The following is a 17,988-nucleotide window of genomic DNA, read 5'->3' as shown; positions in this document are numbered from 1 at the left end:
CGCCAAATTCCCAGAAGCCCTCGCCGATCCAAAGGAGGCAGCTGCCTTCATGGCAACATTGGCAACGATCTTTGTCCAGAGAATTCACAAAGAACTTAAGGAAATGTAAGTATTTATATTATCATATATCATAAAAAATATATATGGGGGAGAATATATATTCTCATTGGGGACGAGCCCTTCTTTTTATTATTTGACGTTTCATGAAGAATGTGAATTTAAGTATACACCACCCACCTTGATACACCCACCTTGTTTTGTATAAAATGTCTATATTTATATATGTATTTCCATCAGAGGGATCCCGCGAATTCGAAGAACTGGAAAATCTTCGCAATAGCTGCTTCGAACTTTGAGGGCCATTTACAGATTATATATGTATTTGCGAACGGTAAGTAGTAAACAATACTATGCACATATTGTGTTTATATACAAATGAAATTCTTTTTTATAGCCATCAAGTGGCTTGGAAAAGTTGGGTTCCGCTGCGATTTTGCAGGGGATCCAACTGGCCCTTGGCAGTGTAAGGAGGAACACCGAGCTGTCCTCCAAATTGGCCGGCGCTGTGGCCGACAAGTGCGCCGCCAATTTGGAGGCAATTCGATACCTACAGCAGAATGGGGTTCCTGTCTTATACGACTTGGAGCACGTTTGTGGTACCATGGCTCGGCTGGACCACATCGACGAGTTTGCCACCCATCTGTATGCGGTCCCGACATTCTCCAGGAGCAATTTTGCCCAAATCCTGGCAAATTTCAAAAGGCTGGTTGAGGAGAATGTACCCCCAGCCTTACATGACCGGTACAATTATTCATAATAATTAATAGAATAATTGCTACGTTGGCAACCCTTTAATGACCGAATATTTACGTATTTGGCAACCTTCTTTTTAATTTTGTTTTGATTTTGATTTGGCGGAACTTTTTTTGCAATTTGTTTTTTATTTTGTATTACAAAATTAAAATTAATTATATAAGAAATTTTTCGCTAAACTTGGAGTTAAAACAAAGTTTTGTTCAGTGGATGGAAAGGAGGGAAGGCACTCTTCGCCAAGGGTTCACCATGATGGAGAGCAATCTCCAATTTGTCATGGTGGACGAGCCCTTCTTTCTGTTATTCGACGAATTCCACTTGAAGAACGTAAATGTAAGTATACACCACCCCACCCACCTATATTTATATATTACTTCAGAGGGCTCCAGCGCATTTAAAAAATTGGAAGATATTCGCCATTGCCGCTTCCAATTTTGAGGGCCATTTACAAATAATCTATTTGCGAACGGTAAGTAATTAACAATATTATGTATTATGTTTATATACAAATTAAATTCTTTTTTATAGCCATCAAGTGGCTTGGAAAAGTTGGGTTCCGCTGCGATTTTGCAGGGGATCCAACTGGCCCTTGGCAGTGTAAGGAGGAACACCGAGCTGTCCTCCAAATTGGCCGGCGCTGTGGCCGACAAGTGCGCCGCCAATTTGGAGGCCATTCGATACCTACAGCAGAATGGGGTTCCTGTCTTATACGACTTGGAGCATTTTTGTGGTACCATGGCTCGGATGGACCACATCGACCAGTTTGCCACCCACCTGTATGCGGTCCCCAAATTTTCCAGGAGCAATTTTGCACAAATCCTGGGGAATTTCAAAAGGCTGGTTAAGGAGAATGTACCCCCAGCCTTGCATGACCGGTACAACCAGGAGGTAAGTTTATCAAAATTAATTTATATGTGTAATTTTTATAATTTTTTTCAGTACTTCCAGCGTCTTGCTTTGGAAGCCCTTTTTAGGAATTTGTTCACCAAATTCCCAACGAGGACCTTCAGTATAAGATGGGTGAACTCCAACCACCTGGAGAGAGTGGGTGCCAGGCTGGCCGAGAAAGCGCACGTCGGTGCCGAGGAAGGATTTGAGAAACATGCAGCCCTTGCCAAGCGAAATGAGGCACAACTGCCCTTAGTCAAATTATTCACAAGAATTTTAGGAGATCCTAAGTTTTTATATATTTATGTTTTACTCCTTTAATATATAATATATATGTATATGATTGTATGAGAATGTGTGGCCCTTAGTTGGCGAATTATAGCTCCGTATATTACCTCCGTATTACATATATATTATTTAGTAATATTATTAGCAATACTATAAAAAAATTAGCAATAGTAAAAAAAATGTACCAAATAATTAAAATATTTTTCATCTGCACACAGTCACTTCGGTCGTTTAGGTTCATATCAAAATTAATATTTAATGAAAAAAAAAAAAAATTAAAACAGAAAGATCTGATTTAAAGCGTCTACGTCGGACGAAGTCGGCCTGCCGACTGTCAACTAGAGCTGGCAAACCATCGATGGTACCATCGATAGTATCGATGGTATGGGGCCAGCTTGCACTATCGATGGTTTGAAAACTATCACGATAGTATCGCCGTCGCATTCCACCACTACTTTTCTTGTGTTTGCGCAGCTAAGCGGTAAGAAACAATTTTATAATTGTAATATAAGATTTATAATAAGCCTTTCTTTTCTTTAGAGTCTAAAGTTTAGACAGTAGACAGTGACTGGTGGTTCTACAGTGGTGCCCGTCTGGAACACTTTAAGCAGTAAGTAGGATGTTAAAAGTATATAAAAGCTTATACTTATTTTTTTTTCAATTTCTTTTCACGTGCTTTAGACATGGAGAAGGAAAATCAGCCCAGCAACATCAGCGAGGATTTACCTGGACCTAGCACAGCAAGAAAGCGCACATGGAAAAGGAGCATGGTATGGGACCATTTTAAAAAGAGTAACGACGGTAAGCAAGCTGAATGTCGCCATTGCCATAGAACATATAAAACCAGTGGCAACACATCAAATCTGAGTGACCACCTCACGCGTGCGCATCCATCTTATCAGTCGTTGGAGAGTGGGCCCACAAGCTCAATTTCCAAATTTTTTAAAGTTGACAATCAGTACGACAGTACGTCCGCTCGTAAGCAAAAACTGGACAAGGCACTGATTAAAATGATAGCCACGGACGTCCAACCACTCTCAATTGTAGAAGACTCGGGGTTTCGCCATTTTGTTAATCTTCTAGACCCTCGATACACCATTCCATGTCGGAATACATTAAAAAATGTCCACATGAAGAATATGTATGCCGATTTAACATCAAAGCTCCAACTCATACTGAATAAAGTGGATCAATGTGCCATTACCATGGATGGTTGGACGTCGAGGGCCAACGATGGCTACCTCACAGTAACAGTACATTTCATTAATGAATCATTTGAGCTGAACGCCGCTGTTTTGTCAACAGAAAAATTGATGGACCCTTTAAACCACAATGCTGAAAATATAGCAGCATCGGTTCGAAATGTGCTCTCTAAATGGAACTTAGAGACAAAAGTAAACGCCATAGTGACAGACAATGCCAGCGCAATGATTAAGTCGTGCGAAATCTTACAAAAGCGTCACTTTCCATGCTTTGCTCACTGCCTCAACCTAGTGGTGCAAGATTGCTTGGAAGAAAATTCAATTAAGCATGTTTTGACAAAATGCAAAAAAATTGTAAAATTTTTTAAATGTAGCACTATAGCCTACGAAAAGTTCAAGCAAGCTCAGGGTGACAATGCATACAGTCTTATCCAAGAAGTAAGCACCAGATGGAATAGTGCTTTTAAAATGGTGGAACGAATATTAGCCACAAAAGAGTTCCTATCGCCCGTTCTCCTCAGCCTGTCAAGAGCACCTGATCCACTGACCGCAGACGACATTGAATTGTTGGAAGACATTCAAACCATTCTGGCACCATTCGACTACGTCACAACACAGTGCTCGTCCAGCTCAAAGGTGACTAGTTCCTTAATTGTTCCTCTGACGAATGGCCTGGTTGAGGGCCTAAATGATCAGTTTGGCAGGCTAAAGACAGTGGATGGACAGCAAGCTTGCCGGTTCTTGCAGGATAGAGCACGGATAAGGCTTTTTCCTTTTGAAGAAAGGTCCACAGCTAGACTGGCCACCATAATGGATCCGCGATTTAAAAAAGAAGGTTTTCGATCACCGTTTAATGCTGAACAAGCCGCCGTTTTGCTAGAGCGCTCCTTATCGACAAACACGATTGCTGGTGCTGATGCTGAGGAAGGGGATTCTCAGGAAACCGCTGTAGAACCACCAGTTACACCAAACGCTGCAGAGCCTCTTCTAAAGTTTCTGTCCTCAAACATAGAGAAAAAAAAAAGGACCAAGAAAGTGGACGTAATATTAGTTATGAGGCATTATTTCGAAGGAATAAACTCTGATATTTCCAGCAATCCACTTGAGTATTGGAGAGTAAGTAACGATTTTTCTGCTTAATTTTTCTACTTTTCAAAAATGATGTTATGTTTTACAGAGCAATGAAAGTGACCAGCCAGCTTTGGCGAAGTTGGCCAAAAAAGCTTTGTGTGTCCCAGCAACTTCAACGGAGTCTGAGAGGATGTTTTCGAAGGCAGGCCAAATAATTTCCGAGCGCAGGTCATCACTAAAGCCAAACATAGTTGACCAGCTCCTGTTCATCAATAAAAATTGGTGGATTACGGAATCTAATATATAAGATAGATCTCAAGTCTAGCGGCTGGACCGCTACTAACGAAGCAACGTTTTTTTGTTTTTGGATATTTTTTTTATTTTTATTAAGTTTAAGTTTATATAAAGTTTGTTTTTGGATTTTTTTTTATTTTTATTAAGTTTAAGTTTATATTAAGTTTGACAAATGAAGTGAATTAAATGAAAACATAAATAACACCCAAACAACTAAAATTCTAAATTTATTAAAATCGAATTTATAAGGAATACCTCTGCTGTTTTGGGTTTTTCCTAAAGAATAAACTCTATACTTCAAAATTTTTTTTTTCTTTCGATATTATCGCGATAGTATCGATGGTTCCCGAAAAAAACCTCGAAAACATCGATAGGGTCACTATCGATGTTTTGCCAGCTCTACTGTCAACGTCAGACAAGTGTTTCATGTTAACAAAGAAGATCTCTGTTAAGTTATAAGCTGTTAAAGTCCACTGTTATTTTCCGATAAAAAAAACCCGCTCGCCAAGTTGCCAGACTTTAAAAACCGATTCGATTTGTTATCGATACGAAAATAATAAGCACAGGGTATGCGACTTTTAAACTCACGAAAGCTTTTTCTCATTAAAAAGAGCTGCAAAATAAATTCGGAAAAATAAGAGGTATGTCTCTTAAAAAAAAAAATTTTTTAATAATTGCGGCTTTATCGGTACCCGGTTCGCTTAAACGGTTATTTGTTTGAGTCAACAATGTGACCGAGCAGAAACTATTTAATTGGACAATTACAAAAATCTATATTTTGGCAAAAAAAAATTAATATTAAACTTAATTCGGGTTGCTAGAAATTGGAAAGAGCCGTATCGATACATGCCTTACAAAGATATCGATAACTTTATCAATGCAAATGTTATTGCCGTCACTAACATATATATATAAACAAAAAAGAATTTTTGAGGCCGAAGGTACAACGTCGCGGACAGTCAGCGAATTGTTTTTCGTTTTTCGCTTTTCGCACGCCCAGAGAAACAAATGCTTGCGTTGTGTGAGTGCGGGGTTCCTGTGTGTGTGTGTTGTGTCGCCAATTTATGACGCATGCCGAAGTGCAAGCGCACATTAAACAACAAATTTGAGAAAATTGTGCTTGTGGGGAAAAATAGTTTTATAGTTGCATTCTGCATAACAGAATCGCGGGCGGAAAAGTACACAAATGAAAACCGATACCCTCGGAAGGGAAAAGAAAACGAAAGAGAGTGCGTGCACTCGGTAATTGTGTTCCATGTGTGTGTATTTCTGCGACTGTGCTGAGTGTTGTGTGCGAAAATTATGTAAAAACAACAATAGAATGCCTGCACTCTAATTCAAAACTCCAATTGCCTCTATTTTTGTCTCAATTATGAAATGAAATGCAGTTGCAGTGCTCCTCTCTGGCTCTCTTGATTGGCCGCCGGACTGCGCCGCCGCTGCAGTAAATGCCAGTGCATAGAATTTTCCTTGAAATATTATTTTAACTAAATTTTCAATAATTTCTATGATTTCAACCCTCTCAGTTTTGTGTCTAAATACCGCCTGAAATAATTATTTTTTCGAAAAAAAAATATCAAAATTCGTTTCTGGTTACCTGCCGCAGTCGGCGTCGCTGCCGGCTTCGCGCTGCACTGACACGTCTGCATTGCCACTCTTTTTTTTATGCTTTCTTACCTGCCCAACCACCAAAAAATGGACTCGAATTCGTCTGCCGAATTGCTCTCTTTCATAGAAAATTAAGCACCGCACCGCACCGCGTCGCGCAACGCTGAAATGGAAATGAAAACCAACAGCCAGCAAACAAAACAACAACAACAACACCACCAACAACTATAAAATTAATTAACCTTTGCGGGAAATTAAAAAAAAGAAAAAAATAACCAAACTTCCAAAAGCAACCAGAAATTCTCATCTTTTTCTTTTGCTTCTCCTCCTCCTCCCTTCGTTCTTTTTCGTTCTCTCTCTCTCTCTACGTCTGTGGATTACATTATCTTCGTTCTGTGGATTATTATTATAACAACAACAACATCAACAACAACGATAACAACAAATCCAACAAACAGTGGCAAGCGGATCTAGAAGAAGCAGCTATAGCAGCAACAACAAACTGGCCGAGTCGGAAAACGCAGCGCAAAACTCCAACAATATGAGTTGGGGTACTGAGCTATGGGTGAGTTCAATTTTAATATATTTTTTTTTAGAGTTTAATGGATATTTTTCTGGTTTTATGTTGGGGGGGAATTAAAGAGTGAGGTATACCAAATTTTAGAGATTTTCCAAAAGCTATTCTTCAGTTATAGGTAGAAAAGGATGAATTTCCTTGAAAAAATCATCATATTCTAATAGAATCTTTCGGTTTTATGCTTTTGGTGATTAAAGAGTGAGGTATATCAAAATTTAGAGATTCTTAAAAAGCTAGTCTTTAGTTATGGGTAGGAAAAGGACTTGTACTCTGGAAATATCACCGTTTTCGGATAGAAAGTTTCTAGTTTTTTGTTAAAATCAATTAAAAAGTAAGGTATACCAAATTTAAGCAATGTCTCACAAGCAGTTCTTCAGTTATAAGTAGGAAATGGTTATATTCTCTTAAAAAATCATAATTTTCAAATAGGATCTATATGGTTTTACATTAGAGGTAATTAAATATTGAAGTATACCTCACATACCAAATTTAAGCAATATCCCGCAAGGTTTTCTTCAGTTATGGGTAGGAAAAGGATGTATTTTCTTGAAAAAATAATAATATTCTAATGAGATCTTGCTGGTTTTATGTCAGGGATAATTAAAAACTAAGGTATACCAAATTAAAGCAATATCCCTCTAGCTATCCTCCAGTTATGGACCAGCTTTTCTTGAAATATCACCATTTTCCAATTGGATCAAAGCATATAAAATGTCAATTAATTATTTCAATGTCATCTGCGGCCTATTGGATAAAAAACCACTCGAACGGGAGTGAGAAATTCACAAATTACTTCCCATAAGCCAAAGTGCAGGCAAAATATTTAAGAACGCGCGCTTCTACCGTCTCTCTACCTGTCCCTGTCCGACTCGCATCCCTCCCTCTCTGTCTAACAACTGAGCTGAAACTTGAAATTTTTATAAAAAAAAAAAAAAACAAACTGGTTTTGCGGGTTTTATGTAAATTGCTGGCTGCCATATGAGACCGACTAGCGTGCGCCCCAAAGCGATATGTTTCTCGGATATATGGATATATGGTGTTTTTGTAGAGGCTTGTGTTCTGCTTTCGAAGGCCCCAATGGGGAGCCACTTGGATGTGCCGGCCAACTTGGACAGCTGTTTTTCTATCCGATTTTCTAAAGAAAAATATTTATTTTGACTGACAACTTTTGAGATAAAAAAGCTTACCTGTCGGCGGGGATTTTAAAATCGAAAGATACTGAATACTGAATTGCTAGCCTCAGCTGCTTTTTTTCCGCCTGTTTAGAGTCTGATTTCGATTCAATTCCAATATCGATGGATTTTATCCTTCTGGCCACCTTTCGGGGGTAGTTTTCCGCACAGACAGCAGCCGGCACACCCTCAAAATGCCAGTGGTTGTAGGGGTTGTGCCTCGTAGGAGTGCCGGTCGGGCTGGGCTGTGGCGGCAGAGGAGGTTCCGCCCAGATGTCAGGACCAAAATTGCAAGTCTAGACAGAATTTTGCAATCTATTTGTACGTTTTTTATCCCCTACTTTTTTTTTGCTTGTCTACCGGATGAGCACACAGCTTAACTACAAAAAACTATCTAATAAATGCAGCTGAAAGTTGGACCAAAAAATGAGAAGAAATGCAAATAGTTTTGAGGAGAAAATTGTTTCTTTTTCAGGAAGGCCAGAGTTCAGGAAACTATAAAATAATCACAACTTAAAAAAACAAAATAATATTTACTCAAGAACCCGGTTGAGAGACTAATTGTTTATAGAGGGAATTCTTGAAGATTCTGTGAGAAACTTAAGAAAAACATCTTCCTAGGTTTTATGGCCCATTGCCCACTATTCACGACTTGGCTTAATGATTCATGCTGCCAGTAGAAACTCAATCACGAAGCATTGTGTTTGGAGGCATTGCGAAAATCGGTAGCCATCCGAATATTATATTATTTATGCCCATAGCTGTGGGTCTGAGGGGCATTTGCATAAGTGATTTGCACGCCACACAAATAAAAGTACTCCCTCGATATGCCACTTAACCCAAAGAAAGTGTAACCAGAAAGACTTTGTTTAATTGAATTTTGTGGCTGGAAAGCTACGATCGACGATCAAAAATGAAAAAATTAAAAAAAACGCAAAGTAAAGTAATAATATTGTACAATTTTAATGCAAAAATCATAGACCCAGAGCCTCCTCGGGTTTCTTGGCTAATAAGCGGGCTACGGCTACGGTGGCTATCGAGCGCGTGGCTAAGCGGGTCAATTGCGGGCCTGCCAGCGCCATCGCTTTCTTTGCATTTTTCAACAAAATTTTCACTTTAATTAAATTTAAAGCATGTGCCGTAGTGGTCTCACTGCTTTGCATATTTATGCAAAAAATAAAGTGGGAACCCACTAAAAAATTACATTAAAATGGTAGTTTTTTTTAAAAGTATTTCGAGTGGCCTGTGTTTGGTTTTTGTTTTTGTTTGAATTGAGTTTCTTTTTTGGGAAACAGCCCCGCCCACGTGCCATCGCTATAGCTCTCTTTTAGATTTTCCCCCAAGACTATAGGAGAGACCTAAAAATATCTTTGTTTTTTTTTTTTTTTTTTAAAGAAATTAGTGTTTGTGGTCTACACTCTCGATGGATTTTATTGAATTTTTCATTATATTTTAAAAGTAATTTGTCATTTTTAAGGAAGTGATGAGCTCTATCAGGGCTTCTATCAGGGCTTAGCTTCCAAGATATCTGACTAGCAAGATAGAGAGACTCTCCAGCTCCAGCTCCAGACCTTCCACTTGGAACAATGCCTTCAATGCCATCCTCAAGTGCAGCTGTTCAATGTTTGATGTCGGGCCTTGTTTAAATAATTTCCATGCAATTGCTGATCCCCTGCCACATGACATTGAAGGCCTCCAGAGAGGGCACATTCACCCAAGCAATTAGCAAAAGATCAGTCTCTTATTAAGCCCCAAGTTGGGCAGCTAAAAATATGGCCAGAGACAGACGGCCATAAACAATGTTTATGTGCTTGGGGTGTGGACACACTGTTGCAAGGAACTGCCGGCAGTATGCCTCATAAAATACCAAAAAAATAGACTCGAAGCTCATATATCTTTTCGCAGCAGGTCATTTGGAATGGGGGGAGACCTGGGGGTGAATGGTTTTCCATTTTCCATTTCTAACGTGTCGGCCATGATTGAGAGTCTTGCACCCATACCTTCCATCGTATGGGAAGTGCAACCCTCCTCAAGATGCCTGCCTTGAAGGTTCAGGGTCTCGCCCTCGGGCAGAGATCCAATTAAGCCAAGGCGTCTGCCAGGCTGGCTAGCTGGGGTGGACTCTGGCCCAAGGCCATGTTTCTGGAAGCTGCTTCACTTGTTCACCGTCTCCCCAATAACCAGAAAACGCACCCTATCTGAATCTGATTTGGAAAACCTCCAGCCTCCTTGTTCTTATCGATTTTTTTCAATATGGCCCTGAACATAATCGGAATAGTTTGGCTGACTCAGGGAAATGCCCTGCTCGCCACAGGGGGTTGCGAAAACATTTTCGCTGATTTTGCGACATCCGGATGCCAAGATTTGGCGGCAATCCAGAGCCCAGTTGAAGCTCTAGTACAGTGAGCACTTGCCTAAAGAGTCGCATTCCATTCTACTTCTTGATAGCCTGTCTGCCACATAACTCCCCACCTGATTGCTGATTCTATTCACATCAGTCTGGGCAGTGCATTGCAAAATGAATACTTTTGTGTTGCACGTTCTGTGGCGTCTATCAGCCTTCAGCCAGTTTGTGCCGCCAGCATACTAAGCAGTATTTTGAATGCAAATTGCAACCGTTGGAGTTTGAAATACAAATCGGCTGGCCAGTGCCCCACATGAGAGCAATTATTTACTCCACTTGGTCATAGTTGGGGTTTTGGATCGAAAACACTGCAGCGATAAGAGCGAGACTGACTTGTGGATCTGGAACACGGACTTCCCTTCCGCCCAGACCCGATAAGTTGCCAGAGATATATGAAGGAAGCTTGTGGTGTAAACATTTCAAAGGAATTTCTTGAATTTCTTGAAATAAATAAAATAAATATTTCATATGCAAGCTGTGTGGGGCCATAAACACCTTGGCCTCTCCAAAACAAATCGATTGGCTGGCTGGCTGGCATTCGCGTGACTCACAAGAAGCTGTTTTGTTTATCAAATAGCTGAGGCTGAATCAGCATCATCAGCATTAGCATCAGCAGGTGAGCAGAAATCTCAAATAGTTTTAGTTTTGAAGTAACCTCATTCTAGGTGGAGTTATCAGTTGGTGACTAAATTAAATGAACCTGTTGCTGGTCATAAAGTTCCATATCGCATTCCGCATACAGCTGACTACGAAATCCCTAACAAAGCTTTCATTATCAGTCGGAAGTAGGGGGATTACCTATAGAATAGGGGAGTTTTTATAGTTTTCTAATATAAACTAGGAAATATTTAACATTTACTCTTCAAAGTATTGTAGAGATAACTCCAAAATATTTATACTTTGAGATACAAATACTTTTCTCTATTTTTTGGCCAGATTGTGTAGCCACTCTTCTGGCCAAACTACCTTTGTTGACTAAGCCCCTGGCTAGTCACCGGGACATACCAGTCCTATCAGCAAAGGTTAATGAGTAAATATTGGTTAGACACTAGATACACACTGGTATACTGTGTGGTATCGGTTATGGCGTTTTTTGTTGGCCAACTTGTTGCTATTGGTGGCCCGAATGGGTGTGGTCCGAACCACAAGCTGGCTGCGAAACAAATTAAAGAATTCCTTTTTGGCCAGAGGGACATAAACGAGTAATTGAATCACAAAAGTGGAAGCATAAAAGAGGGCTACGGATCCAGCTTATCAGCTGGGAGGGATAAGAGCTCTTGCCAGCCTGATAAGCACGGTTTTCCGCTCTCCATTATCAACCAGTTCCAGGGATTCACCCTTGACCCTGCCCTGTCTTTTATTTCTTTTGAATTTTCCAACATTTATTAATTAGCTGAAAGATTTATGGCAGCCCGTTTGGTCTTCACGCCGAGTGACTTTCCAGAGCGACATGTGGCACCAGCTGACGACGGCACATGACCACGTCAAGTCGATTCCTGGAGAGTGCTCCACTGCTGCAGCTGGAGTGGATGGGCCATTTTGCGGGAAATCGGCCACAAATCACTTGATATTTTGCATCGGGAGCCGGCCGGGCCACCACCCCTTGCACTCCAACTGAAGTGGGAAATGGGACGTCATGGCAGCCGATTCCCTTTGTTGTGGTGTGTGTGCCCTAATGCCAGTTTGTTTCACGTTCTCCAAGTCGCTGGCTCTAAGGCAACACGTTCCATTATTTACACCCGGCTAGTTGATAAAAAGCTCCTTGCCTCTTGAGTCACCCAAGTCACCCAATTCGTGCCACTGACTCATCTGACGGGGGATGGCTTCGCTTCCTTCCCCTTCGTTTCTGCTCTGTTCTGTTGCTTTCCACCCACATCCACCCTCGGGAGCCAGTAACCCACCAGCCGTATGACTCATCAGCTGGCCCGGTCTGTCCTTCAGCCCCCTGAATCCCGCCTCACGACCGCCCTCTCTCTCGTTTCAGTATACATCCATGTAATGTCGCTTACATTGCAGCAAAGTGCTTGATTATGATGTTTGTTTAATATTTTTTTAAAAGGGGAGAAGGAACTCTTCTGTTTGCCGAAGGGGGAGCTCTACACTGGGGGATTTTTAACAAAAGCCTTTTAAATAATATATTAAAAATGTTGATTAAACTTGGCAATATAAAGGGGTTTTTTTACAGAGCTTGTTGAATAATTTTTCGCTATTATTGTCATAGTCAGTTATAGATAGTCATAACAATAGTCTGCACTATACACTCTATAAAGCAGCTTTAAGAAATAAAATAGTTTAATTTTTATATGGTTATTGTAAGCCATAATATCAGCAAGTAGTTTATTATTATATGGGTCATGAAAGATAATATATTCTCATTTTTATATAAACTATAAAAAAATATAATGTAAATATAAACACAAATGATAATATTTCTAGATAATATGAAGAGCTATGCATGTATGTATATACATAGGTCCATATATCTATAAGTCTTTGTCGCTGTATAAAAACTTAACAAATTTTTATTAGATTTTTATTTACAATTCTTATTATTTCCAGTTAATCCTTGTTATTTCCATTTTTGTATTTATATTTCCATTTTAATCCTTATAAATTGCAATCACAACATCCTTATAATTTTCCTTGTGAACCATTTATTTATTTTCCTTTTAATTATTATAATTTCCCTATAAATCCTTTAAAATTCCCTTTTAATTTGATATCTTGATATAATTGTTGACATAATTGATAATTGTTAGCCCATTTCCCTTAAAATTTAATATATTTCTTTTAAAATATTAATATTTCACTATTAATTTTAATAACTTTCCCCTTAATCCTTATGATTTACTTCTAAACTTTATAATTTTTATTCAAATCCTCATAATTTCTCTTTATTTTTCTATTTCCAATTAAGGATGTAGTCTCATGTGTGAGGTTGAAAAAAATCGATTTTTTTTTTTCACATATTTCGATAGTATTGTTTATTAAGAATGTACTGTTAAAGTTTTAAATAAAAATATCAAATAATGACAGAGATACAGCCCATAATCGAGAGCGCGCCTACACCGAAAAGTATGAGTTTCTCGGTAGCGTCTAAACTTTAAACGCGTTTTTCTCGGAACGACATTTTTGTGTGCGGCGCAGGTGATTCACAAAATTCTATGGTACCGATCTAGCTGAAATTTGGATATGTTGTTCTAAAAAGTAACACCTCTGTCCCGTACTAGAATCATTTATTTTTATGGATTAGTTTTTTTTTATCATTAATTTAAGATAAATTTTTTAAATTTTTAAAAAATTTTTTTTTTGTGAATTCGCCATTTTGTTGTTTATTGATGAAAATATTTCATTCTAGTACGGGACAGAGCCATAAGCTTACAAAACAATAATCTTTTCTAATTTTTTGTTTCGGATGGCTCTAGCAGTCGAAATCACCTGCGCCAGGGACCTACCTTTTTTTTTTATATGCATACTTTGGCATGCTATAAAGTGTATTAAACTACACAAGAATAAATTAAACAAAATATTTTCAAATAGTTTATGATGCCTATAAAAACATATGTGAAAATTGGACCGATCGCATTATTTTATATTCCAAAAAAATTTTTTTTAAAATAACCTCTAAAAAGTATGCCGGAACATGAGACTACATCCTTAAACCTTATATTTTCCTTCTAATCCTAAAACTTTCTCACAAAAATCTTGAAAAAATACAAAAATATTATCCCAGTGTACTGAAATCTGTCGCGGCTTTCATCCTGGCCCCATTCAAAGGAGCTTTTTCCGCCCGCTCGCAGGCAAGTTCAAAGGCACATGGCCAGAAAACTGAATGCGAAATCCAGAGCACGAGGTTCCCGCTCCTGGCCAAGCCAGGCCGGGTTGTCTTTTGTGCTTCGTGTTTCGTCATCAAATATTATGCAAAGAAAAGGAGGAAAGGAGGACGCGGCCCGGCTTGGCTATATATGTATATATATATATATGTTTGTATGGCTTGACTTTATCATTGTCATAAACATAAACGCTGTTAAATACGAAGGCTGAAGCCGGGCTGCCTGCCTGCCTGCCAGCTTGGGTTTCGGTTTTTATAAGCCCTAACACTCACTCACTCTTAGCCGCCTTTGTCGTGGCTCTTTCTCAACCCCATCCGAAGAAAGATATACAATATATAGCGACGCCACACCCGCAAAACAAATTAGTTTCATTTCCTGCCCACATGACATGCTGCCCAGCCTAAGCCCTGCCAAAAATGTACGCTTTTTTCGCATTTCGCATTCAGAAATACATAAATTTCGTGCTGGCCATCTTGTTGCAAAATTCTGAACAAACATTGTTGCCGCTGGAGCTGCTGGAGCTGCCGGCGTGGGCCGGGCGGCGTGGAGGAAACTCCTCCACATGGTGGAACTATGGCGGAAATCATTGAACCGGCACTGGTTGCATCGAAATCGATTCTCCACCACCCCGATCGCCAAACTTTGACTCATCAGCTTTCCATTTCTGCACAGTCCTCCAGTCCTGCCCCATTCGAGTCATATTTTTCCCAAGCGTGTCAGGGACGGAAGACCCATCAAGTACTCGGCTTTTGTCTGCCGTTTGATGTTTCATGACACTTTCAAATAAAAAGCATCCATTAACGCATGAAACGCACCAAGTCGCATCATCTACCGCTGCCTGCATGCCGGCCTACTGGTCTCTGTTTTTGTTGAATCTTCTGGGTTGTGTTGTGGGCTTTCCTGGTCATCGCATAACAATGCTTGGATATGGCTGTATTACCGGGGATTGGATTAACTCATCTATCTTCGATCATCTTTCTTTAATCGTCATCGGTGAATGGGTAATGGCTTTGATCACTGCAAGAAAGTAGTTTCCATAAACTGGGCTTGAGGAGGGATCACAGTTAAGGGGCTTAATAATCATGAGATTTTGGGCATTTTATTTATATTAAGGGTTGTTTTCTAAGATATTTTGCATTAAATTATATTAAAATAATTGTTATAATATTTTAAATATATATAACTTTGTTTTATACCCTGAGGAATATAAATTTGTGTTTTTATCAGAAGATTGTATTATAATTTATTTGAAACCATTGGTGTCGACTTTAAAAAACCTTTTTTTTATAAAAACGATTTCAAAGTTCCGGGAAATACACATAAGAGTACTTTATAAATAACACAGGCCGACTGCCAAAAATATCCACGCAGAATTTCACCTGCTCCATAACCTTAAGGCTTACCTGAACCAAGGTCCAGAACAAACATGGGTTCCATCACCCACAGTTTCCGCGGTACAACCGAGAAAATAAATTTATAAAATTTTGGCATATATTGAATTATGTAGACCTTTTTATTCCGTTGACCACTATTATTACATATGTTTTTAAAACATATCATTTTTATAATGTATGTATTAAATCCTTAAAAAATGGCATCTAGTAGTTACCATAGCTTTAGAATACTCATCCAAAGTTAATATATCCGATTTTGTACTTTTTTTTTGTGCTTCTATGACTTTTCCCCAAGAATTTTCTTAAGGTAGTTCCTATGTTTTTTTCTGATTGAAATCAGTAAATAATTCTTGAATAATATAATTTAATTTTGGATGTAAGGAAAAGTTTGTAGGAGTATAGGAGTATAACGAATAGTATAAAGTGTTATCCCCAAGTATAGGATAATTATAAGACCTATATGTAGTAATAGGAATATTAAAAGGGTAACCTTGATGAAGAATAAGACTAACTTATGAACCATCTAAGTCATAAGGTCAAACCTATGAACTTTGTGAAACTTCCTTGGACAGATCTAAAGTTCAAAACCTAAAAAGATACAAAGCCTAAAAGTTCATAAAAGTATCTTTTTCTGGCCGTGTACTTTGCAAATTAGCTAAGAAACTTTGTCGACGCTCCAACGTGCCACATAATATTATTAACAAGAAAGGAAAGCTAACTTCGGGCGGAGCCGAAGTTTATATACCCTTGCAGTTAAAACCGGATATATATCGCAAACATCGGATATAGTTGGCCGATCCTAATGGGAATAGGAATATATAATCCAATTTTTTACAATACAAAATCTAAAAAAAAGTCCCAAACATCTATCTTCAAAAATACGAAAGTTGATATTTCTTCCAAGTACTATTTCCGATCGTTCAGTTATATGGCAGCTATAGGATATAGTCGGCCGATCCTAATGAAATTTGGTAGGTCGGATCAACTGACCAAATATATAATCTGTACCAAGTTGCAGCTTTCTATCTTCAAAAACACGAAAGTTGGGTCATTTCCGATCGTCCAGTTATATGACAGCTATAGGATATAGTCGGCCGATCCTTATGAAACTTGGCATGTCGTAATGTTTTGCCAAATATAGCACTCATGTTAAATTTGAACTCTCTAACTCTTAAAACACCAAAGTTATACCATTTCCGATCAATCAGTTATATGGCAGCTATAGGATATAGTCGGCCGATCCCGGTCATTCCGACTTATATACTGCGTGCAAAGGAAAGAAGGGTGTGTGCAAAGTTTCAAGACGATAGCTTTAAAACTGAGAGACTAGTTCGCGTAGAAACAGACAGACAGACGGACAGACGGACAGACGGACAGACGGACAGACGGACATGCTCATATCAACTCAGGAGGTGATCCTGATCAAGAATATATATACTTTATAGGGTCGGAGATGTCTCCTTCACTGCGTTGCACACTTTTGACCAAAATTATAATACCCTCTGCAAGGGTATAAAAAGTGCAGTTCACTGCCATAAGCCATACGCCCTGCTAAACGACGGGGGGAGTGCCCCGAGGCAGTGGGTATGCTGCAGATGGCGACGCCTAAGGCATAAAAGTTGCGCGCTGCTTGGTTGCAAGTGGAGCACGGCAGAGCCAGGCCAGGAGGAGGGGGTGGTTAGGGGCTGGGAGATCCGGTGGGGGAGTCTTCAGTCGAAGACGGTGCAATGCACTCGCCGTCATTGTGGCAAGCTCGAGCCAGCTGCCAACTGGAAACTGCCAACTGGCGACTGTTTTGCATCCATGCGAGTGCTCCCTCGTGTAGCTGCAGGCTTGTTTGTATCTTGTTGGGTGATGTCTTTGAGAAGTGCCATGTCTGGTTCAGTTAGGGCTATTATGATGGAAAGATGGTAGCTCTGATTTGGCGACAAGCTTGGCTGGAGGAACATGCCCTCGGAGCAATTCTCTTAATCAGGCCATTGGAGGTCTGCTGATACACTTTGTTTCTCGGAATATCTCAATTGGTTTATTAATTCCAAAAGGTGATTCACCGAAGAATCTAATCATTTTAGGGTTATGACTTCCCTAGAAACAGCTGCTATTTAATGCAATCGAGTACTATTCGGCTCTTACTAACCTTTCCTTTTCTTTTTCGTTGCAGGTAAGTTCCACAAACCGCATTAATCAAGCCCCGTGAGTCTGACACCTTTGACCCAAAACAAGAAAAGTAAACTGGCGTGTAAACAATTGGCCGAAAGCCCTCCGGGATTGGTTCGATCTCCGAATGGTGTTCCGTTTGGCTCACCTTGCCGACAATGCAGTTGCCTGGGATGGTTTATTTTTATAAGACTTGGCCGCATTTTATTATAAACAGAGTCGGGAATCGGATGGTGTTTATGCTAACATTGACTGTCGGTGGATCGAACCTGAAATGGGTGGGAGAA

At 39.4% G+C, this 17,988-nt stretch overlaps 2 protein-coding genes and 1 long non-coding RNA gene across 13 annotated transcripts in view; all 3 read left to right on the top strand.

Moving 5' to 3' along the window:
* The first annotated feature begins 2,437 nt into the window (after window positions 1-2,437).
* LOC122322342 (uncharacterized) lies at window positions 2,438-3,073 on the top strand. Its single transcript, XR_006246539.2, has 3 exons — window positions 2,438-2,470; window positions 2,530-2,599; window positions 2,671-3,073. It is a non-coding gene; the product is annotated as an uncharacterized lncRNA (long non-coding RNA).
* Window positions 3,074-3,215: 142 nt separating this feature from the next.
* On the top strand, window positions 3,216-4,728 carry LOC122322265 (E3 SUMO-protein ligase ZBED1-like). Its single transcript, XM_043213966.2, has 2 exons — window positions 3,216-4,307; window positions 4,369-4,728. Exons 1-2 carry the CDS (start codon window positions 3,303-3,305, stop codon window positions 4,567-4,569), a joined length of 1,206 nt encoding a protein of 401 aa, XP_043069901.2. The 5' UTR covers window positions 3,216-3,302; the 3' UTR covers window positions 4,570-4,728.
* Window positions 4,729-5,454: 726 nt separating this feature from the next.
* Window positions 5,455-17,988, top strand: part of Cip4 (formin-binding protein 1-like Cip4) — a 35,054-nt gene continuing 22,520 nt past the window's right edge. For 10 of the 11 annotated variants that reach the window (XM_017252154.3, XM_017252150.3, XM_017252153.3 and 7 more), the window contains exons 1-2: window positions 5,455-5,577; window positions 6,623-6,729. In XM_017252154.3, the coding sequence (XP_017107643.2) occupies window positions 5,565-5,577; window positions 6,623-6,729 (120 nt within the window). In that variant the 5' untranslated portion in view covers window positions 5,455-5,564. The remainder of the gene's footprint in view (window positions 5,578-6,622; window positions 6,730-17,988) is intronic. The other variant, XM_017252152.3, reaches the window with a different exon arrangement.

The sequence above is a fragment of the Drosophila bipectinata genome, chromosome 3L, assembly GCF_030179905.1.
Source record: "Drosophila bipectinata strain 14024-0381.07 chromosome 3L, DbipHiC1v2, whole genome shotgun sequence".
Taxonomy (NCBI): domain Eukaryota; kingdom Metazoa; phylum Arthropoda; class Insecta; order Diptera; family Drosophilidae; genus Drosophila; species Drosophila bipectinata.
The sequence above is the reverse complement of the archived record's forward strand: the minus strand, read 5'-3'. Positions and strand labels throughout refer to the sequence as shown.

Bases quoted from the DNA above. Each gene is read 5' to 3' on its own strand.
- LOC122322265 (XM_043213966.2), top strand. From the start codon at position 3,303: ATGGACCCTTTAAACCACAATGCTGAAAATATAGCAGCATCGGTTCGA. The intron at 4,308-4,368 runs GTAAGTAACGAT...TATGTTTTACAG, and splicing joins ATCCACTTGAGTATTGGAGA to AGCAATGAAAGTGACCAGCC.